At 40.9% G+C, this 27386-nt stretch overlaps 3 protein-coding genes across 5 annotated transcripts; all 3 read left to right on the forward strand.

Annotated features, from left to right (window-relative positions):
* The first annotated feature begins 1626 nt into the window (after positions 1–1626).
* On the forward strand, positions 1627–14309 carry washc5 (WASH complex subunit 5). The gene is made up of 29 exons (XM_003443667.5): positions 1627–1845; positions 2360–2623; positions 3449–3594; positions 3765–3849; positions 4067–4167; positions 4503–4695; positions 4807–4959; positions 5128–5241; positions 5738–5909; positions 6499–6626; positions 6962–7091; positions 7418–7530; positions 8004–8170; positions 8491–8566; positions 9360–9470; positions 9839–9979; positions 10518–10598; positions 10728–10829; positions 10995–11174; positions 11322–11446; positions 11594–11756; positions 11930–12032; positions 12106–12185; positions 12305–12408; positions 12584–12713; positions 12894–12990; positions 13232–13385; positions 13560–13647; positions 13924–14309. Exons 2-29 carry the CDS (start codon positions 2438–2440, stop codon positions 13978–13980), a joined length of 3480 nt encoding a protein of 1159 aa, XP_003443715.1. The 5' UTR covers positions 1627–1845; positions 2360–2437; the 3' UTR covers positions 13981–14309.
* A 110-nt stretch (positions 14310–14419) lies between these two features.
* Positions 14420–20111, forward strand: nsmce2 (NSE2 (MMS21) homolog, SMC5-SMC6 complex SUMO ligase). 2 transcript variants are annotated; one of them, XM_005450590.3, is made up of 7 exons: positions 14420–14834; positions 15362–15431; positions 15526–15638; positions 16265–16418; positions 17284–17375; positions 18150–18256; positions 18957–20111. In XM_005450590.3, the coding sequence occupies exons 2-7, from the start codon at positions 15377–15379 to the stop codon at positions 19066–19068; spliced, it is 633 nt and encodes a 210-aa protein (XP_005450647.1). In that variant the 5' UTR covers positions 14420–14834; positions 15362–15376; the 3' UTR covers positions 19069–20111. The 2 variants fall into 2 exon arrangements, with proteins under 2 accessions (XP_005450647.1, XP_003443716.1); XM_003443668.3 differs by lacking the exon at positions 15362–15431 and having other exon boundaries at positions 14421–14834.
* A 1245-nt stretch (positions 20112–21356) lies between these two features.
* Positions 21357–23717, forward strand: lratd2b (LRAT domain containing 2b). Of its 2 annotated transcripts, none has more exons than XM_003443734.4 (2): positions 21357–21593; positions 21914–23717. In XM_003443734.4, exon 2 carries the CDS (start codon positions 22101–22103, stop codon positions 22923–22925), a length of 825 nt encoding a protein of 274 aa, XP_003443782.1. In that variant the 5' UTR covers positions 21357–21593; positions 21914–22100; the 3' UTR covers positions 22926–23717. The 2 variants fall into 2 exon arrangements, with proteins under 2 accessions (XP_003443782.1, XP_005450648.1); XM_005450591.3 differs by lacking the exon at positions 21357–21593 and adding an exon at positions 21645–21796.
* Positions 23718–27386: the final 3669 nt, after the last annotated feature.

Genomic DNA, 27386 nt, shown 5'->3' on the forward strand with positions numbered 1-27386 from the left:
AACCTCCAGTTTATAAATCTCAGAGTCGCTGTTTCTCAGAAATATTCAAAATTTGAAATTTGGCGAGTTAGTTAACACATGAAGCAGGTCACTTTGAGCCTATCGAGTGGCTTCACTGACAGACAAGAATTACTTAACCTTACTGTCGATGGTCGCTGGCTGCTCAGGGGAGAGAGAGCGAGATCTGTCAATGCTCTTAATGGGCCTAGAAATGAGGGCTATTTAGTCATTCTCCTGTTGATGGTTAAATGAATATTCAATATGTGTAATATTACTCCCTGGGATAAAATTGAAGCCTTTTTTTCCTCTGTACACATTTGTCTAATATTTTTAGAATTAAAGCAGTTCTTCAGTGAGATCCCAGAAAGACCAATCAAGATAACAAGCACAGGAAAGCCTCAAGGGCCCTGAAGGTTAATGAAGAAGGTGTGTAATAAGAGACCTCATTAGTGAAAACCTTTCATGATGCTTCCCGGGAAACCCATATAGCTGACCCAGGTGCTACTGAGAATGTGACCTTGGTGTGATGGTAAACAGGTAATGAATCCATCGGCTGCAGGGACACAGCGTGTAGCATGTGGACAGCTGGGTCAATGAAGAGGCAAGCAGCTGAATCTAAATTGCATCTGTCTCTGTCAGGGTTTCGCTCATCCCCGCTATAAAACGCTTTGGAATAATGCTGCTCCAGTGGCTGGGCGAGAAAGGCAGCACATTAGGCATAGCTCTCTTTTGCCATATGTTACACCCTGTGTCCCATTTCCTTGTCAGTCACTACTCTGCACTAATGATGAAACTTAAAACCATTAAGGGCAATCTGTAAAAACAGCCTGGGACAGAGAGTCTTTTGCATCTCAGAGATAAAATGAGATTAAGATGATAAAGCAATTTTGCAGGAAAAGACAGACAGCCCTTGCACCACGTTGGAATTTAATTATGGGGGGGACACGCTGTACAGTCTGCTGTGGCACACAAAGACATCAAATGGCTCGTGATTGAGATGAAACCTTGTTCTCGTCACACAGAGAGGTGGCAGGTCAAACAAACAGCTCTCACCATCTGAATGCTATTAACCTCTGGCTCACACTGCTTTGAGGGAAGGGCCTGCCAGCGTGTTAGACTTATCGGCAATAAAGCTCCAATTCAATCAGAGTTTTGAAGGAAACATGAAGGCTTGTGCTAATTCATCCATGGTGGCCATGTGCTGGTCATAGAAACTTTTTTTTTTTTTTTTTTTTTAAATGTATTTATTTTTTTTTATCCAAGTTGGGAACGTGCAAAAATAATGCTTCAGGCAAATATATTTTTATGCAACAGTAGTTAGAGGAAGGTCTGGTTCAGATGCCTGCAAGAAAACACTTTTTTTTAGGGGGCGTGATATTTGTCGACTGCAAACCATATTTTGAATTTCTTCCCTGTGGATTTAATTTCAGTTTAGATCCTATCCCTATGGAGCAAGAAACCTGCACACAGTCTGGTCCTGAGTGTGTGGTACAGCAGCAGCGAGACAGATAAACTGAGGGTTTAGTGGATCTCTGTCGCCACCTAGCGGAAATATGCACACATAAGGGATCTGCCTGATTTGACTTCAAAGGACCGGCTTCAGTTAATCTTAGCTGCCCTTCTTATTGCATGTTATTAATTCAGGAATGTTTATACCATGGTATGTTTCGATAATAAAACAAGCAATAATACATCAGCCTATCACCATGTAGTGGAGGTCAAAGCGTTTGACAAAGTTGTTCCCGCTCGACTCCGGGCAGTGGGTGAACAGAATCAAACACAACCAGCAGCAAAGTCATGTGGCTGGTCATGAGGAAGTAAACAGGGAAGAGGAGCTGCAAGGAGGTAAGTACCTTTCTCCAGCAGTGTTGGGGTTTTTAAACGGTACACTTTCGACTCAGACATCGAAATGTAAATGGCTAAACACTCACGTGATGTTTGGACCTGTGCACGCGCTCGTATGTCATCTTCAGCGTAAGATTTAATGAAAGTAGTTAGCAGGTAGGCTACATGCTAACGTTAGCTCAGTGATAACTAATAGTTAGAGGTAATACACAATCATATACTAACCTCGGTTCTGTTTTTGGTCTGTCTCTAAGAAACAGGAACATTGGAAAACCCAAAGGTTTTTAGATTTTACAAACGCAGACACGTCAAGATTGAGATGTGAGAAAATGATGCTTACAAATGATAATAACATTTCCTCGTCGCAGTGCATTATTGTTGTAATAATGATGCCAATAGATTGTAATAAGCTCTTTCTGTTGTCTGTGCGACAAATGTCCTGCAGCTTCAGAAAGGCCTCAGAGCCTGCATTTTGTTATAAGTTCACTTTTTTCACTTTCCCTTTGTCTTTCAGGTGTAACTACAGTATTTGCTGCAATAAAGCTTATTACACCATCTTCTTCCTCCTCCTCCTCCTCCTCCTGTATCCATTATGGTGGACTTCCTGGCAGACAACAACCTGTGCGGCCAGGCTATCCTCAGGATAGTTTCCAGAGGAAATGCCATCATTGCTGAGCTCCTACGCCTCTCTGACTTCATCCCTGCAGTTTTTAGACTCAAGGACAAAAGTGACCAGCAGAAATACGGAGACATTATCTGTGACTTTAGCTACTTCAAGGTATGAACTACATCAGGAATTCAAAAGATCCTTTCATTAGCTGGGACCACTTCCTCATTGAGATTTGGCAGGATTTCAAGTAGGCGGTAGGTGGAGTAAACATGAATTTGGGAAAGCCTCAGAGCGGATTGGCATTAGCTCTTGGGCCAGGCATGATCAGAAAATGTATGAAAGAGGATAATCTGATTGTAAAGTGTATTTTAATTCTGCAGCCGTTCACCGCTAACAAAACATGTACTGGTAGAAAGAGGGGAGTTTCACAGGGTTGCCGGTAGGTAGCGCACAGTAGTGGCTGCAGTGACTCCAGAGATTGTATGGATATATACCATGTGTCCGGAGGGGGACACATTGACTATTTGTGAACATTGTCAGCTTTGTATGTAAAACTTTATATTCAGTAATGTATTTGACTTACTTTACTTTTTTACTTATTTTGACTTTACTTTTTGACTTACTTTATTTTTTAGTAAGGGGAGTGTATGAGATGTAGTCCTGCTCCTGAAATTCACATAAATGATCTCCAATTAGTCTGTGGTGTAAAGTTTACCGTGCTTGTACTGAGAAAGCTGCAAGAGCTTATCCAAGTCTGTATTTGAGGAAACTACACACACAAAGGATACTCAGTTTTGCAGTAGTCAGCACAATGAGATATTCAATTGATGTGACTGGGATAAATACATAATCCCTAATGGTTTTGACGTTCAGCTGTAAGTCTTCCTAAAGAGCAAAAGATAATAAAAGCAGTATTATTGCTTTAGTTTCAGCTGTCTTTCGACATCGTTTGGATTTGCTTTGCATTGTCACACAATGTTGCTTCCTCTTCAGGGTCCTGAGTATTATGAAGGAAAGCTAGAAGCCAAACCGGAGCTTCAGGACTTGGACGAAGAGTTTAGAGAGAACAACATTGAGATTCTGTCAAGGTTCTATCTGGCTTTTGAGAGCGTCCACAAGTACATAGTGGATCTTAACAGGTATAATGAGATGGAATTATTTCAATGGGTTTGGGATTTCAGCATGTCTTAATCAAATAGAAACTAAAACCACAGTGCTTGACCGTGAGGAACACTGTTTTCTGTTTAACCACATGCTAAAAAGCCCTGTTTTAAAAGATGTCGATGAGCTATTTTTTACCTCTCTTAAGATATTTAGATGACCTACATGAGGGTGTTTATATTCAGCAGACCTTGGAGACTGTGCTTCTAAATGAGGATGGGAAACAGCTCCTAGTAAGTAACACAAATGCAAATTCATTTTAATTTTGTAATATTGCAAAAAAAGTCTGCATTACATGCAGGCTTACATCTTTAAATATCTGTTCCTGAATTGGTTAGAATTAGTCGCCCGTGTCAGATGAATGTGCATGCTTAACCCTCAAAACAACACATCAAAACGAAATGAAACGGCACTCCAGGAATTGATTGGTCATTTTTTCTCTTCTCCCAGTGTGAGGCTCTCTACCTGTATGGAGTCATGCTGCTGGTTATTGACCAAAAAATTGAAGGAGAAGTCAGAGAGAGGATGCTGGTTTCCTATTATAGATACAGGTGCGCTTGTGACTCACATCCCCACACATCCACATGACACTCTCTTTGTGACTCACTTGCTCAGTGCACTCCAATCACCTGTTAGCCAGTGAGCTTGCTTCCAGTGAGGGTGAGTCACTTACTTGACTCACCAAAAGGTTAACTCCTATGTCAGTTTAAGCTGACACAAAAGTGTACACTACACACAGAGGGATGCTGTTTACCCATGAATAGCATTCCAGTAGTATTTCACGGCTATTAATAATTCTTCTTCTTTATATTATTACTTTTTTGGGGGGTTATACTGGCACCAAAAATGCATTCTTCTATTTGGAAAAACACGTTTTTTTCTTCAGTGCTGCCCGTTCCTCGGGTGACTCCAACCTGGATGACATCTGTAAGCTCCTGCGTAGCACCGGCTACTCCAGCCAGCCTGGAGCCAAACGACCAGCCAACTACCCGGAGAGCTACTTCCAGAGAGTTCCCATCAGTGCCACTTTTACTAGCATGGTCATTGGGAGGCTGCGCTCGGACGACATCTACAACCAAGTGAGAAACATTTGGTCCAAAATCTCTTTGTGGTTAAACTAAATAACAGATCTTGTCCCACCATGTTTCCCTCATTACACATTTTTAAGATGTTTTCCTCCTCTCCTCCAGGTTTCTGCGTATCCTCTACCAGAACATCGCAGCACAGCACTGGCTAACCAGGCGGCCATGCTCTACGTCTGCCTCTTCTTCAGCCCCTCCATACTGCACACCCAGCAGGCAAAGATGCGGGAGATAGTGGACAAATACTTTCCTGATAATTGGGTGAGGCACTTGTTAGGTCTTTTCCATTTGCAGTAGATCTGAATATAAACATCTTTATAAAATGTTATGTCATTTATTTTTAAATGTGTGCCATGTTTTGGCTCAGTTTTTTTTTATGTTGAGCATATTTTTCTGAAGTGTAAATGCTCTCTCTCTCTCTCTCTGCAGGTTATCAGTATTTACATGGGGATCACAGTGAACCTGGTGGAAGCCTGGGAACCATACAAAGCTGCCAAGACTGCGCTCAACTACACCCTGGACTCTGCTAACATCAAAGAGCAGGTATTAAAAAATACATTAGCTTCAATGTCAGAGAGACCTCCGATTCTTTCATTTACAGTCCTGCAGTGTGCTTATCTGTTGTGTGCGGGTAGTGATGACAGTGTCCACAGAATTTGTAACACACCCAATTGGTGTGCACAGAATGTAAACAGAAACAAATTTCAGGAAGGCATTCATAAACTTTTCCAGGAAAGCTCATTTAAAATATGGGGATGCCTGTAGAGCTGCATGCTGTAAGAGTCATTAAAAAGTCCTTTCTCTCTCTCTCACACACACACACACACACACACACACACACACACACACACACACACACACACACACACACACGGCAGGAGGAGCTAACTGAATAATCCACATTTAGTCTTTCACCTGCAGACCAGGCCATTCTTACTAATGACCACTAGTGGGAGTGAATGTATGAATAATTGACTACCCCGAATGAAAGATGGTGCACTGTATTCAAGAGCCATGTTTTTTTTCACCAAACGTGTAGGCTACTCGGTATGCAGCCAGCATGGAAAGCCTGAGGCCTCAGGTGCAGCAGCTGCTAAAGGAAGGTTTCCTCAGGGAGGAAATTATCTTGGACAACATCCCAAAACTGCTCAACTGTCTGAGAGACTGCAATGTTGCTATTCGCTGGCTGATGTTGCACTCTGCAGAGTCAGGTGAGATACTGCGGTTTCTTTTTTCCTCATTTGCATTGGTGTAAGCACTTGTGTTGCATTTACAGTCCTGTGAAAAACAAAGTAAACCCCATAATTCAGCTTGTAAAACAACTTTTAACAGCAACAACTTGAAGTAATTTTTTCTGTATGACACTGTGGAGGACTTTTTGGCCCACTCTTCTTTACAGTGTTGCTTCAGTTCAGAGCATATCTCTTTTAAATGCCACAGCATTTCTATCAGGTCGAGGTCTGGACCTTCACTGGGCCATCGCAGCACCTCGATTCTTTTCTTTTTCAGTTATTCTGAAAATACACACACCAAACTAACCATTTAGTTATTTTTAACTTCCTCTGAGCATTCCACAGTCTGACCTGTAGGGTGAATTGCCAAAAGGTCAGCTTTTATAGAGGTGCTGACACTTGATCAGTTAATCAAGTGCATTTGATTTAGCAGCACCTGGCTGCCACTTCGCTCCTATGGGAGCAGTAACTTATAAGTTATAAGTTACGTTATAAGCCTTACACTTATAAGGGTGGTGTTGATGAAAATAGTGTATTGATTTGTGATCAGTCATCCTCTGTCTCATAGCCTATGACCTAAACAACAAGCGCCTGCGTCAGATCAAAGACCAAGTACTTAATGACTCCAAGTACAAGCCTAAGATCCTTTTCCAGCTGCTGCTCGACACAGCTCAGTTTGAGTTCACACTCAAAGAGGTGAGAGTCTTTCATCAGTGTTACATAATATAAATGATGACAGGGAAAAAAGTGAAAAATGTTAAAGACAAAAGTGTAGCATTTCTTTAAAGTGATCTTTTCTCTTTTTTTAAGAGTAAAAATGGAAAATGAGTTCCTTTATGATTTCAAAGTGATCTGTCCAGCTGTAGTCCTCGTTAGGTGTGTCCGCCTGGTTGCCTGTTAGCCTACTGTCAGGTAGCATATGGCTAGCCAGTGTGTCATTTGGAGGGGACACAAATGTAATGTTCTAATTACGCATCTCATCTGACTAATCCTCCCTCATCAGCTTAGCATCTGCGCTATTCCTCTTCCAGATGTTCAAGCAGATGCTGTCAGAGAAGCAGATCAAATGGGAGAGCTACAAGAAGGAGGGATCAGAGAGAATGACTGAGCTGGCTGAAGTCTTCTCTGGTGTCAAACCTCTTACCAGGGTGGAGAAAAATGGTGAGTTACACTGTGAGGCTGGATAAGGTGAAGAATTGCACACAGCGTGAAAAAGAAGTTCTGACTATGGGAGCCTCAGCCATGCAGCTTGGATTATTTCAGTGTTGGGACATGAAATCTTAAAAGATTTTAAGCTTGAAGGCTTTCAGAGGAAAACGTTGAGGAAGGGAAACAAGATGGAAAAAATGCATTAAAGGTACACACGCAGGGAGCGGCGGATTAAATTTACATCTGTCATACTTACCTCGAGCGTAACTGCCACTTGTGAAATACTTTGGTAACATTTTGTATCTGCTTCAACGACACACTTTTACTGTGCTTTGCAGAGAACTTACAGGCCTGGTTCAGGGAAATCTCAAAGCAGATTGAGTCTTTGAACTATGAGGACTCCACGGCTGCTGGGAGGAAGACGGTCCAGCTGATACAGGCTCTTGTAGAGGTGAGCATGATAATTATATTTCAGCATGGCTTTATATTTTTGGATTAGCACAGTGTAAAGTAACAATGGTGCTAATACTATGTTTTGATTGCCTTAACTTCATGCATAGAAAACAAGCAAATCCAAGTACAATGTTTCAGAATGGTGGAAAAATTAAGAGATGATTTGTTTTTGTTACTGCTGTTAAATGCATGTAAATAGAAAGACAGAGGATTATGTAATAGGAATATTGTGTTGGCTCAGTGGATTGCAATGCCATCATTTTCTGCTCTGTCCTGCCAACATATATTAAAAATACTGAACTGGAACTAATAGAATTTGGCAGCAAAGCTTGGAACATGTTTATATAAAGCTGCTGATAATTGCAAGAAATGTAATCAATACCAATACAAAATTATTATTACTATTTTAAAAAATATTGAAAGGAAAGCTGTCAGTCTGTGCCTATAAAACCTTCTCCTTTTGGACTTCAGGTCCAGGAGTTCCACCAGCTGGAGTCCAACCTGCAAGTTTGTCAGTTCTTGGCTGACACCAGGAAGTTCCTGCACCAGATGATCCGCACAATCAATATCAAAGAAGAAGTGCTTATTACCATGCAAATAGTTGGAGATCTGTCCTATGCGTGGCAGATTATTGACAGGTATTTACTTATTTGTTTACTTAATAAACAAAATAAGGCCAGAGTAAAGTAGTTAGTTTAACTAGTGTCATATATAGACACAGTATCTCTTAATTTTGTCATCAGGTTAGTGAATCTTAGTGGAGCACAGTCACTGTGCACTTCACTTGGTGTGCAAAACAGCAGCAACTCATTCTGCTTACCTTTCTATATTGCAAATCATCACAAAACCACCACAGAACACTGCAAGTGTTTTGGCTTTGATTTATTTCACTTGTGTTTTTGGTTTGTCTGTTTTGATGAATTCATCTTTTTTTCCTGACTTATGCTTTATTTTACAGCTTTACATCCATTATGCAGGAGAGCATCAGAGTCAACCCATCCATGGTTACCAAACTGAGAGCTACATTTCTGAAGGTGAGGGTCTATTTATGTCTAGGAGTGGGACAAAATATGTCGATTACAATACATCCCACTGCTTCCTCTTGCAATATGACTGTCGACTTGGTGCTAAACAGTGTTTTTATCAAACAGTTCGACTTACCAGATTCACTACTTCATGACTCATTGTAGTTGCACTCATTATTTAGCATATTAGAGCTACTTTCCCCCTTCATTTGCACCAATATCTTCATGCATCACAGATAAATGTCTTGCGAAATGTATGAGTATTGCAGATTCACTGTGGTAGCATTTCATGAACAAATTTACACGTCCAACATATACACAGTCGTTTTTGGACTCGCCTATTCTTAATGCAGCTGTTTACACCGATCACGTAACTTTGCTGAACGAATTTGCAACATTAATTTTTTCGAATCAAGCTGAACTTTTGAGATTTTTTAGATCCAAATAAACAAATCTGACTAATCAAGCCACTGCATTTGTCAGCGAGTGTGAAGTTGCTCTAAACATGCACCCGTGCTGAGTAAACAAATTAAAAAATTAATACTTTTTTGCCTAAAAAACCCTCAGTTTCTTCCTTTTCTTGTTTAGAAACATCAGGAGCTTCCTTATGATTTCTGTCGACTTCATTTTTTGTTCTGTGTATTTTTTACGGACGAATTTTCCGCTAAAATGTCTACATTACACAAGTATGCATCCAAAAAATTCGGAAATTCATGTCACTTTTTTGCAGCCTGCTCAGCGTGTAACACTTGGACTGATTAAAACACAAAATGTGTGTGTGTGTGTGTGTGTGTGAGACCAGCTGGCATCTGCATTGGATCTTCCATTGCTGCGTATCAACCAGGCCAACAGTGCTGACCTGCTGAGTGTTTCTCAGTTCTACTCTGGAGAGTTGGTGTCCTATGTGAGAAAGGTAGTGTATGATGTCATTTTTTTTCTGCTTCTCTTTCCTCTTACAAAAGCTTCTGCTTTGAAATGTTTTGGTCTAATATTCTCTTAGTGTGTAGTCTCATAATTTTAACAAATGAGCTCTGCGTGCTGCAAACCGTTTTTCAGTATCAGTGCTGTAGCAGCTGCAGGAATGATGAATTTTTGAGAAACAATCTGTTTGGCAAATGTACCCACTAAGAAGTGCTTAGTGCATCTGTACCTTGACGTTGTGGCAACTTCTGAGCTATAACTTTATGCTGGAAGATTTTTTCCTTCTGGCTATACTTGAGATCCTTGACCTAATGGATATACAATAAACAGTCCTTTTTTTTAAAATCGTCTTGCTTCCAGGTGCTGCAAATTATCCCAGAGAGCATGTTCACTTCGCTAGCCAAAATAATCAAGCTTCAGATCCACGACATTATGGAGGTGCCCACACGGCTGGATAAGGACAAGCTAAAGGACTACGCCCAACTGACGGCTCGCTATGAAGTGAGACAAACTGTTGTGTATGAAACTGTCTCCTTCCCCTTGAGTTATGTTCAGAATGTCACTGACGTAAAGAAAAGGGAAAAAATATCTTCAGATGTTGTATAAAATAAAATAATAAAAAAAAATAGATAAGAGAGCTCATTTTGTTCTGTTTTGATCTCGCCTCATCAGCTGTATGGGAGTCGGAGGCAATCATGCTAACATTTTTCAATCTGCTCACAGCTTTTGATGTGAAATACAAATTGGAAAAGGAAGCGTGATATGGAAACAGATTGTGCCAGCAGACTTAGTTGAATTGGATTAATTAGAGTGTGAAGTACTGAAGTTACTTTTTAATTTTTTTTTCAGTCATATTTGGAATTGCAGTCCAGTGCCTTGAAATTAAAATAAGATCATTGTAGAATGGAACTTTTTTTGTTTTTTAAACTGAAAATCAATCAAAACATTGGCTTTTATATCAATGATTGACATCAATATTATTCATATATATATTATATTTTTGCATGCCTAAACATCGTTCTGTTCTGTGTCTTTGCAGGTGGCAAAACTAACTCATGACATATCTATTTTCACTGAGGGCATTTTAATGATGAAGACTACTCTCGTTGGGATTATCAAGGTAAATACAGTGATTAAGGTTTCTGAAATTTGAGAACAAAGATTTCTGTCTTTCAGAAGATTAAAACAATCCTGCTGAGGGATTTGGTGCAGTACAGGTTTGCTTTATTAACACACTGTGATGTTTAAGGTGGATCCTAAGCAGCTTCTGGAGGATGGCATCAGGAAGGAGCTGGTGAAGAGGGTGGCTTATGCATTGCACAGAGGCTTAATCTTCAATCCAAAGGCAAAGGTGAGACACTACACCTGCTGTATATTATGGATTTTTAATCTTCAGTTAAAGTTTGTAATATATATTCTGTATGTTGACCAGTTTCCATGTTAAGTTTCCCAATGATATTGAAGGATTAACAGCAGTAAAATAAAATAAAAGAGAAAAAATACTCAACTCTTTCAGCCCAGTGAACTGATGCCCAAGTTGAAGGAGATGGGCGCCACCATGGATGGCTTCTACAGGTCGTTTGAATACATCCAGGACTACGTCAGCATTTATGGCCTTAAAATCTGGCAGGAGGAAGTGTCCCGCATCGTCAACTATAATGTGGAACAGGAGTGCAACAGTTTTCTCAGAACCAAGGTCAAACTTAACACGCTTTCTCCTTTTCCCTGAGTAGTGCACTGAGAGCAGTTTGTCCCTGACTGATAGATAAGAAGTGTTCTAGTTGTTTGGCTGTTTCTCAGTAATAGCAGTTGGCTGATTGGCTTGTTTCTTGCTTCTCTTCAGATCCAGGACTGGCAGAGTGTGCACCAGTCCACCCACATTCCTATTCCCAAGTTTCCCTCTGTGGATGAGTCTGCCACCTTCATCGGTCGTCTCTGCAGAGAAATCCTCCGAATCACTGATCCCAAGTATGTCTCATCGGACATAACAGTGGAAGTGAAATAAGAGTTAGTGAAATTAGCAGAATAACTGAGTTTATATCTGAGGATGGAGGAGAAAAAAAATCTTTGGTTATGCAGTTTATTGATGGTGGAATACACTGGTTCTTCCTATAGGTTGACATGTTACATTGACCAGATGAACACCTGGTATGACCTGAAGAGCCACCAGGAGGTGACTAACAACAGATTGTTCTCTGAGATCCAGAACACCCTGGGTACATTTGGCCTTAACGGACTGGACCGCCTGCTCTGCTTCATGATTGTCAAGGAACTTCAGGTATTTACCCCAATATTTACCTCAGTATCCCCCCAAATTGCACCCCACCCCCCAAAAAGATGCCATTCAGGTCAACAAAGATAAAACCCTGAAATCATGTCAATCTTGGCAGTGTCTTTAGTGCATGTGGTATGGCTCCCAGATTGTAGTGATGTATGTGTTTGTCTCATCAGAACTTCCTGACAATACTTCAGAAGACCATCCTGAAGGACAAAGCTGTGGTGGAGGTCTTCAGAACATTGCAAGGTGCCGTCAGTCCAGTCCAAGGCATTGTGGGTAGGTATTCACTTAGAGAATCTATAACCTGCCTTTTCTTGTACAGATCTCATTATTGTTTTTGTTGCTGTAGCAAATGCCAGCAAAGTCTACAGCAGTGCTGTGGCCAAATCCCAGAAGATCTGGGGTACATATCAGGAAGCCATCATGAAGGTACTGCTCCATGTTCTCATGTTAATGAATAGAAAATAAAAGTAAAAAATTGTCACAATTTTCTGATGAAAATAATAAAATAATAATAAAATAATTTTGAATGCATATGTTTATTGAAGGTTGGTCAGATGCAGATTCTCAGACAGCAGATCGCTAATGAGCTTAACTACTCCTGCAAGTTTGACTCCAAACACCTGGCGGCTGCACTGGAAAACCTCAACAAGTCTGTATATTCTTGCCATAATGCCACTGAGTCGTTGTTTATATGTTTCCATTACTTACCCCCAAGTGCTACTCTGTGTTAATGACTTTTGTGATGGATGCTTCTGCTAATTGCATCATGTCTGTTTTAGTCTCACACTGTTCTTTTATGCTCACTCTGATTATGTTCTTGCCAGGTCTCTGCTGGCAGACATTGAGGCCCATTACCAGGACCCATCCCTGCCTTATCCTAAAGAGGACAACACTCTTTTGTACGATATCACTGCCTACCTGGAGGCTGCTGGCATTCACAATCCTCTCAACAAGGTTTGAACAGAAGGGGCATCTCTTCCCACATAATCAGTTAGTCTTGTTCTGATTTCACCTGAATCGAAATGAGTCTTTTCAATGACGACCACAAATGTAAGCTGTTTTTTGCTTTCTTTGGCTATACATTAGCAGATGTTCGTGTTCAGACTCTTTTTGTTCTACTTATGCTTCACACAGATCTACATCACTACAAAGCGCCTCCCGTACTTCCCCATCATCAACTTCCTCTTTATTATTGCTCAGCTGCCTAAACTTCAGTACAACAAAAACCAAGGTGATTTTTTCCCCCATTAGTTTTTTGTTTGAAGTTGATCAGAGATCAGGTTACACAGTTTTGAGTACAATGGGTCAGTCCTTGCCGCCTCTTCACTTACTTCAGTTGCAGCAGACTTTATTATTTTTCAGAAAGCGGCATTAAATATTATGGATTTGTTTTTCCCCACATTTTTCTGCTAACGCACAGTCCCTGAATGTCTCTGAATGTGGTTTTAATTTGATGTTTTGTCTTATGGTAGGAATGACCTGCAGGAAAGCAACAGACCCGGTCGACTGGCCTCCACTGGTGCTCGGCTTGCTCACCCTGCTCAAGCAGTTCCACTCCAGATACACACAACAGTTCCTGGCTCTCATTGGTCAATTCATCCGCTCAATCATGGAGCAGTGCACAAGGTAGCAAAACAGACTTCACAACTTCAGAAAGATTTCTAAAATAAGATTCGAAATCAAATATTCTGTGTGGTAGGTTTCCTTGGTGATGATTGCGGATTGTGTTACCGGACATAAAATGTATCTGGTTATAGCCTCATGAAATCATATTAAAGCTTCCGTTTGATCCTGTTATAGTCAGAAAATCCCTGACATGCCTTCTGATGTGGTGGGAGCTCTGATGTTCCTTGAAGACTACGTGAAGTACACAAAACTGTCACGTAAGGTAGGTGCAACTTTCCCTATATTATTTGTATTAGTGTTTGAAAATATTTTAAGTGGTTGTAAATGATAAGAGTTGACAAAGTTGACAGTACCCAGGGGTAGTAGTAGAGCTGAAATGTTGAAACATCAATATGCTTAGGAGCATTATTATTGGACAGCCAGATTTAATACCCATCAGCTATGGGAACAGATTTTAAAATACTATTTTTTGCATCTGTACTGTACTATATTTGTGTAACAGTAACATGTATTTCCTTGTGTTTTCTGTGTTTTTAAGGTGGCGGAAGCTCATGTGCCCAGTTATATTTTTGATGAGTTCAGGACAATACTGTGAAGATATGGATGAAGATTTTCATTTAAACATTCGGGTTTTTTGCCGAATGTTTTTCCACTGCAGACATTTTGTCTCAATGTAGTGACTGCACAGGTGTTACTAATAATTAACAACTGATTTGTTAGGTTTAAGTGCTCCAGCAAGCGTGACCACAGGTATTAATACTATTTTATTATTATTCACTGTGCCTATTCTACAGTGATATGTCAAATGTGGGGCCTTTTGATTTGTTTACTTACATTTCATTGTGCTAACTATCAGTGTCTTGCACTTACAGATTGTAAATTAAAAGAACATTAAAATGCAAATAAATCACTCTTACAACTTTATGTACTAAGATTCTGTGCCATTTATAAATGAAATGGATTAATAAATACGTTTCTTTCTATTAAAGAAGCAGTTTTGTTTTCCTTCCGTTTAAACATATTTTGTTAAAGCTTTTACTTTGAAAAACCATACCCGGAAGTTAGAAGTTAGCTTCTGTTGTGGCTCCGTTTTAGCGGGTGATTTGTGTGCGTTTGTATAGCATCCACAGTTTCTATAGTTTATTTACGTTTCGCTTGTTATTTTTATACTAAAAGCATTACTGAAACAGATTGTACTTGACGTTCATGTAGGTGTCGGTCATTTTGCCGGCAGAACTAGATACCTGTTAGCAAGCTAGGCTAACGTTATCGTTAATAGCACATTAAATTTAGCTCTGGTTTGTAGTCCCAAAGTAATAAAGGTAGCTTTCACAATGTCTCTGAGCGCTGTTCACGGAACTCTGTCGAGTCTGAAATCCTGTCAGGCTGACATCGGGACAGGTATGGACATTGTGACAGACGTGGCTATGGACCTGGCGGAAGCTCAGGGTAAATATTAAAGATTTTCTAAAAAAGCTCACCAACTCCATCTATAATCACTACATTATTTATAAACGTTAAAATATATCTGGTAAGCGAATAATTAATGTTTTTGGGTGCTTTAGATTTGTTTTTAAGGTTTATAACTAATTTTGGAGCGTACATTTAAAGTACTTTGCAAAAGACTTGGGCTACCCATCATTGGCTAAAAAGGAGCCAGACCTTCGTAATGTTTTCAAAATAGTCTTGTGCAGCAGTTCTTTGGGCTTTCTGGAAATGTTGCAAGGATTTTCCTTGGACATTGACTGCTTTTTTATTGACCATTTTTTAGGAATGTTTTTCATTCTTTGTTAAGCCATTGAACACGGACCTATGAATCACTTTAATATTAAAAAACAGAATGCACCTACCTCAAGGAACCCAGTGGCATGTCTACATATATTAAATAACTTAGCAAAGAACTGATTTTAAGTTGTATCATTAGGCACTTTGTGTTTTTGCGACAGGCGGCTAGTAACATTTTTTTTTTTTTTTAGTTGAATCTATGAAGAATGCCAGAGATAACACAATTGGACAGACATTACATAGGATTTTTGCACAAACAAGGTGATTCCCAAAGAGCTGCTAGCTGTTTGTGTGCGTGTGTGTTATGGTGTGACTGCTCAAGTGAATACTTCTTTGGTGTGCTTTTATGTTAAAGATGACGAGATGAACCCGGGCATCAAAGAGATGGAGGCCATGATTCTGGAGTGTGCCAAGCTGGACAGGGAGATTAACTACTTTGTTGATGTGGTGCAACAAGTCACAGCTGAGGTGAGAACAGCCTGAAGGTTTCCTTGCATTAGGCGACAGAGATAACGGATATTACAACAGTGTGCTTAAACTTTGTTCATTGTATAGAAAGTTTTGATGCACCATTTGTAGTGTAGACCCATCAGGTGATCCCTACTTGACTCAAGAGGAACATGTCATTATTGTCTTTAAATAATCATTGCATTGTTAATGCTGCTATTTCTGCATAAAGTGAGAGCTGTACATTAGAGCTCTTAAATGTGACACAGTTATAAACATAATGACTCATAATGGAGTCAATATAAAAGTCAGTTTAGTGACATTTTTTCAGCACTTAAATATTTTCAGTGATAATGGGGAATAGAGCAGAAAGTGTGCCATGGGACCACAACACACACACATTGTTCAGCGGCATCTGATTCTGCCTTTACTAACATACAGCTCAGCAGGTTAGATCACATCGTCAGGAATGGCTGAACATAATCTTGTGCAGAGTGCAGCATAGGTCACCATGGTGACGTAGCCGATGAGTTGGAAAACTCTTAACACTATGTTCAGAAGAAGACGCAAACCTTGGGCATTTGTGAAGCATTTCTGAATTAAATACAAATTATTGCAAATTATATAACACATTTCAATCACTGTAGGTTACCACTCAACAGCCGGAGGCTATGTTCAGCCTGTCTGCCAAAGTGAAGGAGCAGTTCACAGAGAGAATAGCCCGACTCTCTGATGCTGACCTGCACACTCACCAGAAAGTAATGGCTTTCAAGGAAAGTGTCAAAAACTCTTTCAAACAAGGTAAGGCCTGTGGAGAGACGGGAGAGATTTACTTGAATTAGACTCACCGCAGTGCATTCAGGACTTCTAATGGACTTTGATAATAGCAGTGCTATCGGAGGACTTCTTGCTGAGCAGAGAGATCTTGGGATGTGCCTTTTTTAGGATAATTAGCTTCATTTTAAAACACGCAGCTTCCTTTGTTTACCGTTGAATGATTGTTTCCCTGTCACCCTGTGGCTGTTATTTTCTGCTTTTTAACTCTTACTAATTACAGCTATGCCGGCCTCATATAGTGCCATGCTTTTGTGAGTCTCTGTAGGAATTATAGGCTACATTATGCTAAGTATAATGTTATTTTCACGAGCTGACTCAAAATGAAAATGTCTGAAAAAAGAGCCAAATGTGAGAACTTACTTTGAAGCATGAACTTTGTGAGCCGAGGTGATCATTGCAGTGTATTCTGTGAGGGCTTAGCCCATTGAACACCATTATTATTCACTGAATTAGTATTACTTCATGTTCCTGTTAAGGGATACATTTTGAGGTTTCAGATCTGCTTGCTTAAAGGCTGAAATATAAATATGTTGAATAGCATAATCATATGGAGAAGTTTACAAAGGCCACATATAGAGAGCAGTTTTTAATACTTTGGGCTCAAGTTAGCCTTTGAGTTCTTCAGTAGTTGTAGATGTGCCAGGACAACAACTGTAGATATGAAATTTATTTGCAGACTAAAAAAAAAAAGATGTTGTGTATAAAGTTGGGGTGTGCATGTGTGTGCAGTAAACGTTGGTGGATGGTGGTACGTACTATCAAGTTGATTAATTTTTTTACTCTGAGTGGACAAATGGAAGCAAACTGCATGTGCATTGTTTGTTTTTAGCTAACCAGGAGTCAGCAGAGAGCATGGAGGAGCTCGATGAGGACATCGCTGTGACACAGAGTCAAGTCAACTTCACCTGCCCACTCACACAGGTAGATTACTGATTAGATTTGTAGATTACAGGTAGATTAATCCAGTGTGTTTTCATGCCTCTGTCTTTGCCCCAGAGGTGTTATGTTTTCATTGTGTCCATCTACGTGTCGGGGTATTCCTTTAGATTAGGCACAGACATTCAATTGGACTAAAGGGTGAGCTCATTAGAGTTTGCATGGTCACAATCCAAAAAATTTGGGCTAATTATGACAAAATTTCACACCAGTCCCAGGATTATTACAATATTGGTGTTTTTCGGGGGCGACTGTGGTTCAGGGGGTTTGGAAGCTCATTTTGTAACCGGAAAGTTGCCGGTTCGATCCCCAACTCTGTCTGTCTTGGTCGTTGTGTCCTTGGGCAAGACACTTCACCTACCACCTACTGGTGATGGCCAGAGGGGCCGATGGCGCGATATGGCAGCCTCGCTTCTGTCAGTCTGCCGCAGGGCAGCTGTGGCTACAACTGTAGCTTGCCTCCACCAGTGTGTGAATGTGAGAGTGAATGAATAGTGGAATTGTAAAGCGCTTTGAGGGTCTCGAAAAGCGCTATATAAATGCAATCCATTATTATTATTTTCATTTGGCTCAGGCTAAAACATCTTAGGTGGGTGCCAAAATGTGTCTACGCAGAAAAAAACAAAAAACAAAATCCTGAATGTAAGATGATGTTTCTGCAAAATGCATCATTCTGATCTCGCTTGCTTGCTTGTTCAAACTGCTTTTTCAACAAAACACAGGTAACTTGAAACTTATTCTTTTGTGTCTCTGTTCTAGGTGGAAATGGCGAACCCGGTGAAGAACAAGAAGTGTAACCACCACTATGATGAAGCAGCAATCCTGGGCCTGATCAAAACAAAACACAGCCAGAAAAAGAAATGCCGGTAAGACACTGCATCTCTGAGGACCGTTAGAAAGTGGAGTCAGGTTTTCTAGCAGTAAATAACACTGCAGGCTGGTGTGGGACCAGCAGGCTGCCTTAATTTACATTGCCTTTATTATGCTGCTTTGATGTTGGAGTCAAATTAAATGTGGCTGATCCTGCAGGAACACTGATAAAATCCCAGCAGCAGTGTTGCTGTAAAATAAACTTGCCTATTGTCTTGAGCCCTGACTGTGGTCACTGCACTCAATTACTGCAGCAGTATGTTTTCCTTGTTGAGATTAGGTTTATGCTTGAAGAAATTGTGTTGTACCTGCAGTAAATGACATTCCATCAGACATCGCTTTCCCCATGCTTTAGCAGCCTCGAAGTTCCCACCGTTCAAGTCGTCCAGTTTGTCACAGCGTGTGTAACATCAGGGGACTCCGCAGTTTAGAATGCAAACATTATAATAAGAACACAAAAGATGGAAGTCCGGTTGCTGATAAGCAATCAGAATCAAACTGCGAGCACTGGCACAGGAAATGATAAAGCAAGTTTAAGCAGATGTTTAACGACTTAACAGTTACTCAACGATAAACAGGGCAAAGCTAATATGAAACTCATGCACAGAAAGCGTTTTTTGAGCTGTTCTGCAACTGTTTGTGTGTGTTTAAATGTCTGAAGCAAGTTAAGGTTCTCTGTGTGTCTCTGCTCCGTAGCTGTCCCGTGGTGGGCTGTGGAAACACAGATGTGAAAGATTCTGACCTCATTCCTGACCAGATGCTGAGGAGAAGAATCCAGAGCTACAAGAGGCAGAACAACCGGACTTAATGATGAACATTTCTATGGAAGTAATTAATAGTTAAAGAAATACTTTTTACTATAATGATTTTGTACACTGAGAATCCAGAATGTTTATATTGCCATCTGTGCTTTTATATAAAATTATCATTTTTTTAAAAACTCAGATTTGTACCTTGTAATATTTGCTGCTCCGTTGAATCTGGATGACTTGTTATAGTATTTCATCTTGAGAACTTTCGTTGAGTGTAAATAAATCGTAAGATAATTACATACTTAGTATTTTCACAGTCTGTGGTGGCTAGTTCAAGAGTCTAACTGATGCAGTAAGTCTACTGAACCACGAGAGGGCAGTGTTTGCTTAAAGTCAGTGCAGAAAGGTGCTTCAGGGTTTTGAGACTCTTCTAATTTCTCAGCTTCACCTACATCTAGGGTTGCAGGCCAACATGGCAACTGTAGATCCAAGAAAGGATGATCTTTTACTTTAGATAAAATAAAATCCTTCAAAAATGGGCTCAGTGAATGAGCCATAAACAAACAGTTCTTTTACATCAGTGGGAATGCACTTACGTGATTAAGCCTGCTCTCGCTCCTTGTGAAGGGTCTTTGTTTCAAAAGAAGAAACAAACAAAGGCTGCGTTGAGATGAAACTAGGTGAAGCTAATCTTTTAATAGCCTTGCATCAGGAATAAAAAAAATATCTGTAATTGCCCTCTCTCTACAGCGAGTGCGTCAAACAGCACTAAGAACATTTCACCAGTGAAGCTATTAACTGGCAATAAATGACTGGCTAGTGTTGACTCATTCATTTCTCCACTCTACTTCATTTTGAATTGCCATTCTGCAAATCTAATCTTGTTTACTACACAACATGTGAAGTCACTGGTAATTCCCCCCCACACACAAAACGCAGTTTACTTTGAGCAAAGTGCACACACTTCAGCGTTCACCACATCACAGGAAGGAGCCGTCGAGCTGTTTCCTTTGTGAGGATGTAGAAGCGTAAATATCCTCGGGAATCACAATAACCGTATGGACACAGTGCTGAGAAAAATAAACAATTTCTCACAGATGCTTTCTTATTTCTGGTTCTTGTTTGATCTGGAATTCACATTCATCTCTTCAAAAAGCTCCAGGAAGTAGGTGTAATGGATGGCTGAAACACTGTAAGCCTGGATATAAGGCCTGTCCAAGGAGGATTTTTACCTTTTGGCAGGAAGTGAACATATTATCACTTCTTGGCGAACGAGTTTTGGCCCGAGCAGCGCTTGAGCTGATTGGAAAGACAGGGCGGAGAACAACGGGCCTCCAATGAGACTTGCATTTTAAAATTCTGCTCTGACACAAGTTTCTTGTTTTCCTTCCCAAGTCCAGGAGTGGCCTGATTCTGTGCGCTGTTGACACACAGGCTTGGCAAGAAAACAACCTTCTCTAAGGTTACCCACATGACCCACCCACCACCTTCTCTAAAGTGAAACAATTTCTGTACAGCATTAGGCTGCTGAAGACTACTGGGAGCAGAAGAAAAACCTAAACAATTGTGTGGCTCCCGTGTTTATGTAAATCCTCCCTGAATGGTGCTCCTTTATTAGGATTCCTGTGCTGTTACTTGGAAACTTGATCTTGGTGAAGTGCATTTCACTTTTTCGACATCCAAGCCTCACTGAGCTCAAAAAAAGATTGGCAGGTGAGATGTCAAAGTCCAGTGTTTTGTTTTTGTCCTCTGAGTAAACACATAAAAAACCATCCAATTCTATTAAATGCATTTGGATGTGACTGCATAATGTTAGCTTTTGCTTTTCTACAATGACACAACCTGAATTTAAATAGAAACCTGTTAATAAAATATGAATGCGTCACCTTGGTTTTGCAGCATGTCTGAGTTAAACAAGTCAAAGTTGTCTGTAGGGATGAAAAACTGTCAGTTCCCATGAAGTTCCCACTTTATGGGAATTTCTGATGACACTTTTGTGTTATTTCCTGTTTTGTTACTTTTGTTGTGATTTAAAACTCCACTACAAAAAAATCTAGCGCCATTACTTTTTCTTACCCTCAAATATAATAATATATAATTCCATTTTAAGAACCTGCTAGTGGACAGCCACTTAAGACTTATTGCGTAATCCCCTCTCATCATTCACACTGTTAACATAGTTATGGTCTTTATTATCGACATTTATCAAATTCTTTCAGAGCTTTTGGGATCCCGGCGTCAGTTTAAAATATTAACGTCTCCATTTCTAATGTTCTGCTGATTTTGACTGAAGACTGAACACGCAATGAGGCATAAAAAGCGTACTGTCGCTTTAAATGACAACACCTCCCAGCAGTCGTTGGATCCTGGGCGAGTTTCGCTGCAAAGAAGAAGAAAAAAAGAAAAGAAACAGCCCACAGTGGTTCAAGCTTCAGTCTATACAGCAGAGCAAAGCACAGCGCAACAGCTTACCATACAGGAAGGAGAGCAGGTGCCAGCGCACTCTAAACTACTCATTATTTTACTGATGAGACAACAGGAGCGAGTGAGACAGCAGCTGCTGACAGAAGCTGACCTGCAGGTGAGTGTCTGCTGCCCCGCGAGCTTACATTAAAAAAAAAAGAAGAAAATCAGTAAGTGTAGAGTAGCTACAACTGAGACAGGCTGACACGACAGGAGCAATGTAGGTGATAGGCTACAGCACTGAGGTGACAGGAAAAGTAAAAACTGCAGCAATAAGAATAGTTGTGTTGGGATTGTTACGTGGAAACTGTGAGCCAACAGGTGAGTCAGGTCACACCTGTTAGGACTAAGCGTCACAGTTTGACTTGAAGAAATGCCTTTAATATCCTCTAAATTCAACCCATTTTAAACCCATCCGTCTTCTGTGTTTCAACATAGATCGACGCAGTTGGTGTTCAATTGGAGGAAATCTGCTGGACATGGATTATTGGTGCCCTTCTTCGCCGCTTTGGATTTAGTTAGTCCCTGCGACCTTTTTTTACGTGTAGTTCCCGGGGACGCCAAGAACAGGTGGATCCTGTTTCTGTGTCAGGCTCAAACCGGCTTCCATTGACCGTTCACCTTTATGGGGAATCAGGTGGAGAAACTAACGCATCTAAATTACGCGGAGGTGCCAACGTCGGACCCAAATGGGTTCGACCCGGAAGACGACGGACCGCGGATTGGCGTGTCTTACATTTTTTCCAACGACGACGACGATGACCAGGACGAGAATTTTGATCACTTTCCAGCGGACAAACACCAGGTAAACCATGAAGAGAAGCCCTTTGACCCCCGGGACGAGCTGGAGTGCGCGATCTATTATCGAGAGGAGTGCGTCTTTGAAAGAAAAACCGGAGCCGCGACTCACTCCGCGGAAAGTCTGATGAACAAGTGCAGACCGGGAGACCTGCTGGAGTTCGTGGCCACTGGACAGTATCCGCACTGGGCTGTTTACGTCGGGGACTTCCAGGTGGTTCATTTGCACCGGGCTGAAATCAAGAACAACTTTCTCACCGACGTGAGCCAGGGTAAACAAGGCCGGATAGTGAACAGCCTCTACAGGTACCGCGCGCTCCCGCCAGAGGTGATTGTGCGCAACGCGCTGGACCACGTTGGGTCAAGAGACAGGGAGCTGTACTGGAGAAATTCTGAGTGTTTTGCAGCCTGGTGCCGCTTTGGCAAACGGGAATTTAAAATCGGAGGGGAGATCAGGATTGGAAAGCAGCCGTACAGGTTAAAACTGCTGTTTTCAGAGAAGAAAAGTCACGTCCTTGAATTTCAAAGCCTGGAAGACGTGATCATGGAAAAGAGGAGGAACGATCAGATTGGTAAAGGTGCCGTGATGCAAGAGCTGGCCAACCATTTGAATACAACACATGAAATCAAAGAGGAGAATTTTGTTAACTGACACTGGATGCTCTGGTCATCTGGAGAGGATTTGAGGTTCCGCGGTGATGTTCCATGCTCCATTTAAGCGCTTAGCCCATGAGGTCACGTAAACGTGTACACTGTGCCAACAAATGTGCATATTCAGAGGGAGTTTATGGTGCATCATGAAAATATTTTTCACCCACTGTAAGAGGAATTTGTGACTTCCAACTAAAATGCTTTAACAAAGATCAGCGGGGTTAAAGCAGCATTTCCATACCTTAATTTGCATTGAAAACAAATAAAAATGAACACACCCCAGTGGCAAATATCCCTCCCTCCTTTTATAAGAAAATGAGATTTCAGTCTCAACCCCGGGTTAAGCAACTTGTTATGGCGGATACAATTTGCATTGGAGCTTCACCTGCAGTCTAATCAGTCGGGAATGAAGTTAGAAATTAACTGTCCTTAATTATTTTTCTAATCCAGCAATGCTTTGCAGAGAGGAGCAAAAAACTGTCCTTTTAGTCCTGACTGACAAGAGTGCTCAAGCTGCTTGCTCCTGTACAACTCAGGTGTTGGAGACCAACCCACAGAGTGGAAGAGAGAGACTGCTACTCAACGTTATGGTGTTTCAAGCTGGTGGATTGCCTTCTGTTGCTTTATATCCAATCATCACACAGCTTTACCTTCTCTTGGACTACTTTGTGGACACTGTTGACAGCTATGACTGGGCACTTTTATTAATTCACCTGTTACAACAGTTTATTTTTTGAAGTAGAAAGATGTTTGTATGAAGGATTATGGAAATAAATATATATTTGAAGAGTAAGGGGTTTTCTTTTTAGCGAACGGTTGGCCTTTAAATGTTTTCCGAGAGCGTTGGTACAGTGCTAATCGATAGTTTGAAACCACCAGCCTCAAGAGAGGCCGCTCTGTATCCTGCATCCTGAACACCGGCCTTGTTTTTTGCACTGCGCTTGGCAATTGGAGAGCAGCTACACCCCAAACAATTCAATCCCAGCTCGCAGTTGGAAGAGCCACAGTCATACCTGTTCATCTGCTGCTGTTTGGTTTGTGGTTGCGTGCAGGAAAGTGCAGGCTACTGCACAGTTAAAGCTGCCAGTTTTGATCTAAATATTTTCCTCCAAGCAGCAGCTCCCTGAAACTACTTAAACATCTGCTTTGTTAGGCTGTGTCAAGATGAGTTCCAACTGCGCTGGACATTTTTGCTTTGTTTACACCTCTGCTTACTGAAGATAAGACTTTTTTTTTTTTCAAGTTTACCCACAGGCTAAAAATGTTTCAGATCCATATTTTGCTCTCCTTCCCTCTCCTTGAGCTACATCATTTATTAAACTTGGGGCAAAGGTGCAGTTAAATAAGGTCCAGTTTTATTTCTATAGGGAAACAGTATTTAAAAAAAAAAAAAAAATAGAAAGTAAACTGGGGGTGGGTGCATAAGTCGAGATGCCAGTGTCAAACAATGACTGAAACACTTTGCAGTGTGTTCACATACAGAGGCTGCAACGGAAATTACAACAGGCTGTGAGGTTGTTTGAAATGCCAGACATCTTGTTTTTTCCCTCCCCTGTCTGTGCTTCAGAGGAAACCAGTGATCACAGCTAGTCAGTAGATGAGTTACTTTTTCCTCTGGTGATATTTGCGTGACGATACTGCTGTAGTCATTTTCGTGCAGGTAAAGGTCCCACTGGACTCAAAGCTGGATAATCATCAGCACCCGTACTGAATGGGAAAGCTGCCGAACACATTAGCATTTCCTCAATTCTCTGTGGTCTGCCACGGTGATGAAATACGAATCGTGTATGTTTGTGTTGCATATTTATGATAATCAGTCATATTTTTCTTTTAGCACCTACAAACACACACACAGTGTTAAAGCAGCCGCCAGTGGAGTTGTGTAATTGGGATTATTAACTCACATTTTTCATCATATGTGACAAAGCTAAAATTGAATTACACGTACTTCATATATTACGTTCAGTTTGATTTACTGGTCTCTACATAAACTGTATCATGCGCTATTAAAGTAGTGTATGTAATGAAAACCACACAGCTAAGAAAAAGCTAGTTGTGAGTTGAGTTGTGTACTCTGCAGCTGGTGCAAATTTGACGCTGCCCTGTGGAGTTTTCTTGCAAAACGCAATCGATTTGAAAATGTCTGAAAAGTCTTACTAGCTCGTGGTCTTCTTCAGTGCCTTGGTTGACACGCTGCAATGCTACATCACTCATTACTTTACTGTCAGCTGCTAATATGCAAAATAATGTCAAACTGACTGTGTGATGCAAGCAAAACAGTCACCTTTTGCAGTGTTACTGGTCCAGAAGTTCACACAGTGCTTATAATTAAGCTCATCTTCAGTTTAATCAGAACCAAAATGAGTCGAGTGTCCTAGTAAAACTGAAAACTGATCAAACTCAAAAGACTCTGGAAAAGCGCCATCAGTGTGATATGCATCCATACTAGAGGAGGTGTGATCACTTTCAAAGATGTCTTTTACTTTTTGTGTTTTATAAATATCTTTTTTTAAAAATCTGTAAAATCAGGGCAAGATTTTTGATTTGACACGTTGACTCATTCATGTTGCATTTTGGCCGATGAGTCCGTCGTGTTTCCTTTGCAGGGTTGGAGGAAAGCCCACATCCTTCTGGCAAACCTGGCAAGGTTGCAGAAGCTGGGGACAAGCCAGAGCTCCAATCAAACCCACCCTGTGTTTACAAAATGTTGTTATCTACAGGAAAAAAAAAAAAAAAACTTCTTCCCACACGCAAATATGTCTGAGCTTTAAAAGAGAGTGCTTATGAGGAGATCAGATCATATCTGACAAGCCTACAGGAAGTGGGAGTGTATTTTAGATGTGGCCTCGAGCAACGGCGAGATTGTTATCCATGTGAGACAAACACTGTGTAGTGTAAATATGGATTCTTTGAGGACATTTGACAATTTCAGGTTATGTTCTGAACTACTTAGAGTTTGAATCTTACCTCAGGGGGTTTTATTAGATTGCCAGCGACTCTTACATGGAAAGGCTTGCCAGAAGTTAGGATTCTTCTTAACCATTAAAGAATGGGATTGAAAGTGGCTGCTGGGGTAAAGAGTGTGCTTCCAAGATATGATAGTGAAACAGATTATTAAGATTACTCCAGCTTTTGATTAGCAGTGCCATACTGGGCATCTCATTTCAATAATGACATGCACAAGAGCCATTTTAACGGCTTACTGTAAGAGTATGAATGTATTTCCTTGCCTGTAAAATCATCTATCTGCCACAGACAGGAACAGAGTGCTGTGGGGTTTTGTTTGTCAGGCCACTCTCTCTGCCCACTCACCTGAATCATGTTTATGAGAGGCATTTCCATGTGAATTAGAGAGTATAATGAAACTCCAAAAGCCCTTGTAACTCTAAAATTAACTACACTGCATTCATTACTAATCATCGATCCACAGAGCTGCAACTTACACAGCTTTGTTTTCCCCCTTTCCTGCGATGAACTTTACTTAGACTTAGCACTACCCACTTGTGCTGGGTTAATTATTCATATGGGACTCCCACCAGTTTGACATGGACTGCGTTGTGTTTACCGTCGGGCTCAGACTGGCGCTGCGCTGTAATTCTTTCTCGTCCCGATGTGGGAATTGTTTTTTCAGCCACACAATGGCCATTCCCTCCCACTTCCACAGTGTTTTCTTTTTCTTAAAAAAAAAAAAAAAAATCAAAGCAGCAGCAATCTGCTTGCGCAGTTTTACTGTTTTTGCTTTGACTGCTTCTTTCCAACTGCAGAACAATTGAATGCAGGTTGTGTGCTACCACACGCGCAGGCGATCTGGCAACTGACGTCCCACTTCCTTCCTTTTGTGGTTTCTTTCACTTTCTCATGATAGAAATGGTTGTGTAGGACTGAGCAGCAGGATATGAAAGTAAAGCCCCCCCACCCCAGCAATAAAAGCCAGAGCTGGGGAACTGCTGCGCTAAAAAAAGATAAATTGATGAGTTCCAAGAAGTTACGGTGATTCACAGGAAATAACATGGAAACAACACAAAGCAGCAAGTAAGAGCAGCAAAGTCAGACTTGCAATCACATGTAAAGATATCTTTGTGAGACACAACAATGTCTTTGATTTGATCCGACTAGAGGTAGATTACAAATTCTTGGACAGCAGGAGCTGATGAGAAGCTCCCGAGAATGGAATCAAGGCCCTATTCTCGTTCGAGGCGCCGTGTCCGCTCAGCTGGGGCTGTCTGGTTTACATAAGCAGAGGCGGACAACAGGAAAGGGCTCGAGGAAACTTTCAATAAAACTGACCTCATTCTGTGGTTGGTGATGAGGGGATGAATAAAAGCCGGGGATAGGGGCCTTGAGTTATGACCTGAGAGTAAAGGAACAGAAATCTCGCTGGTTATTAAACTCTCATACTTGAACTTGAGATGTGACTGAGAGTTGTTGCCTTCAAGCACTCTGGCCTGTTTGTCACTTCAAT

This window comes from Oreochromis niloticus, linkage group LG11 (genome assembly GCF_001858045.2).
Source record: "Oreochromis niloticus isolate F11D_XX linkage group LG11, O_niloticus_UMD_NMBU, whole genome shotgun sequence".
In the NCBI taxonomy this organism is placed as follows: Eukaryota; Metazoa; Chordata; class Actinopteri; order Cichliformes; family Cichlidae; genus Oreochromis; species Oreochromis niloticus.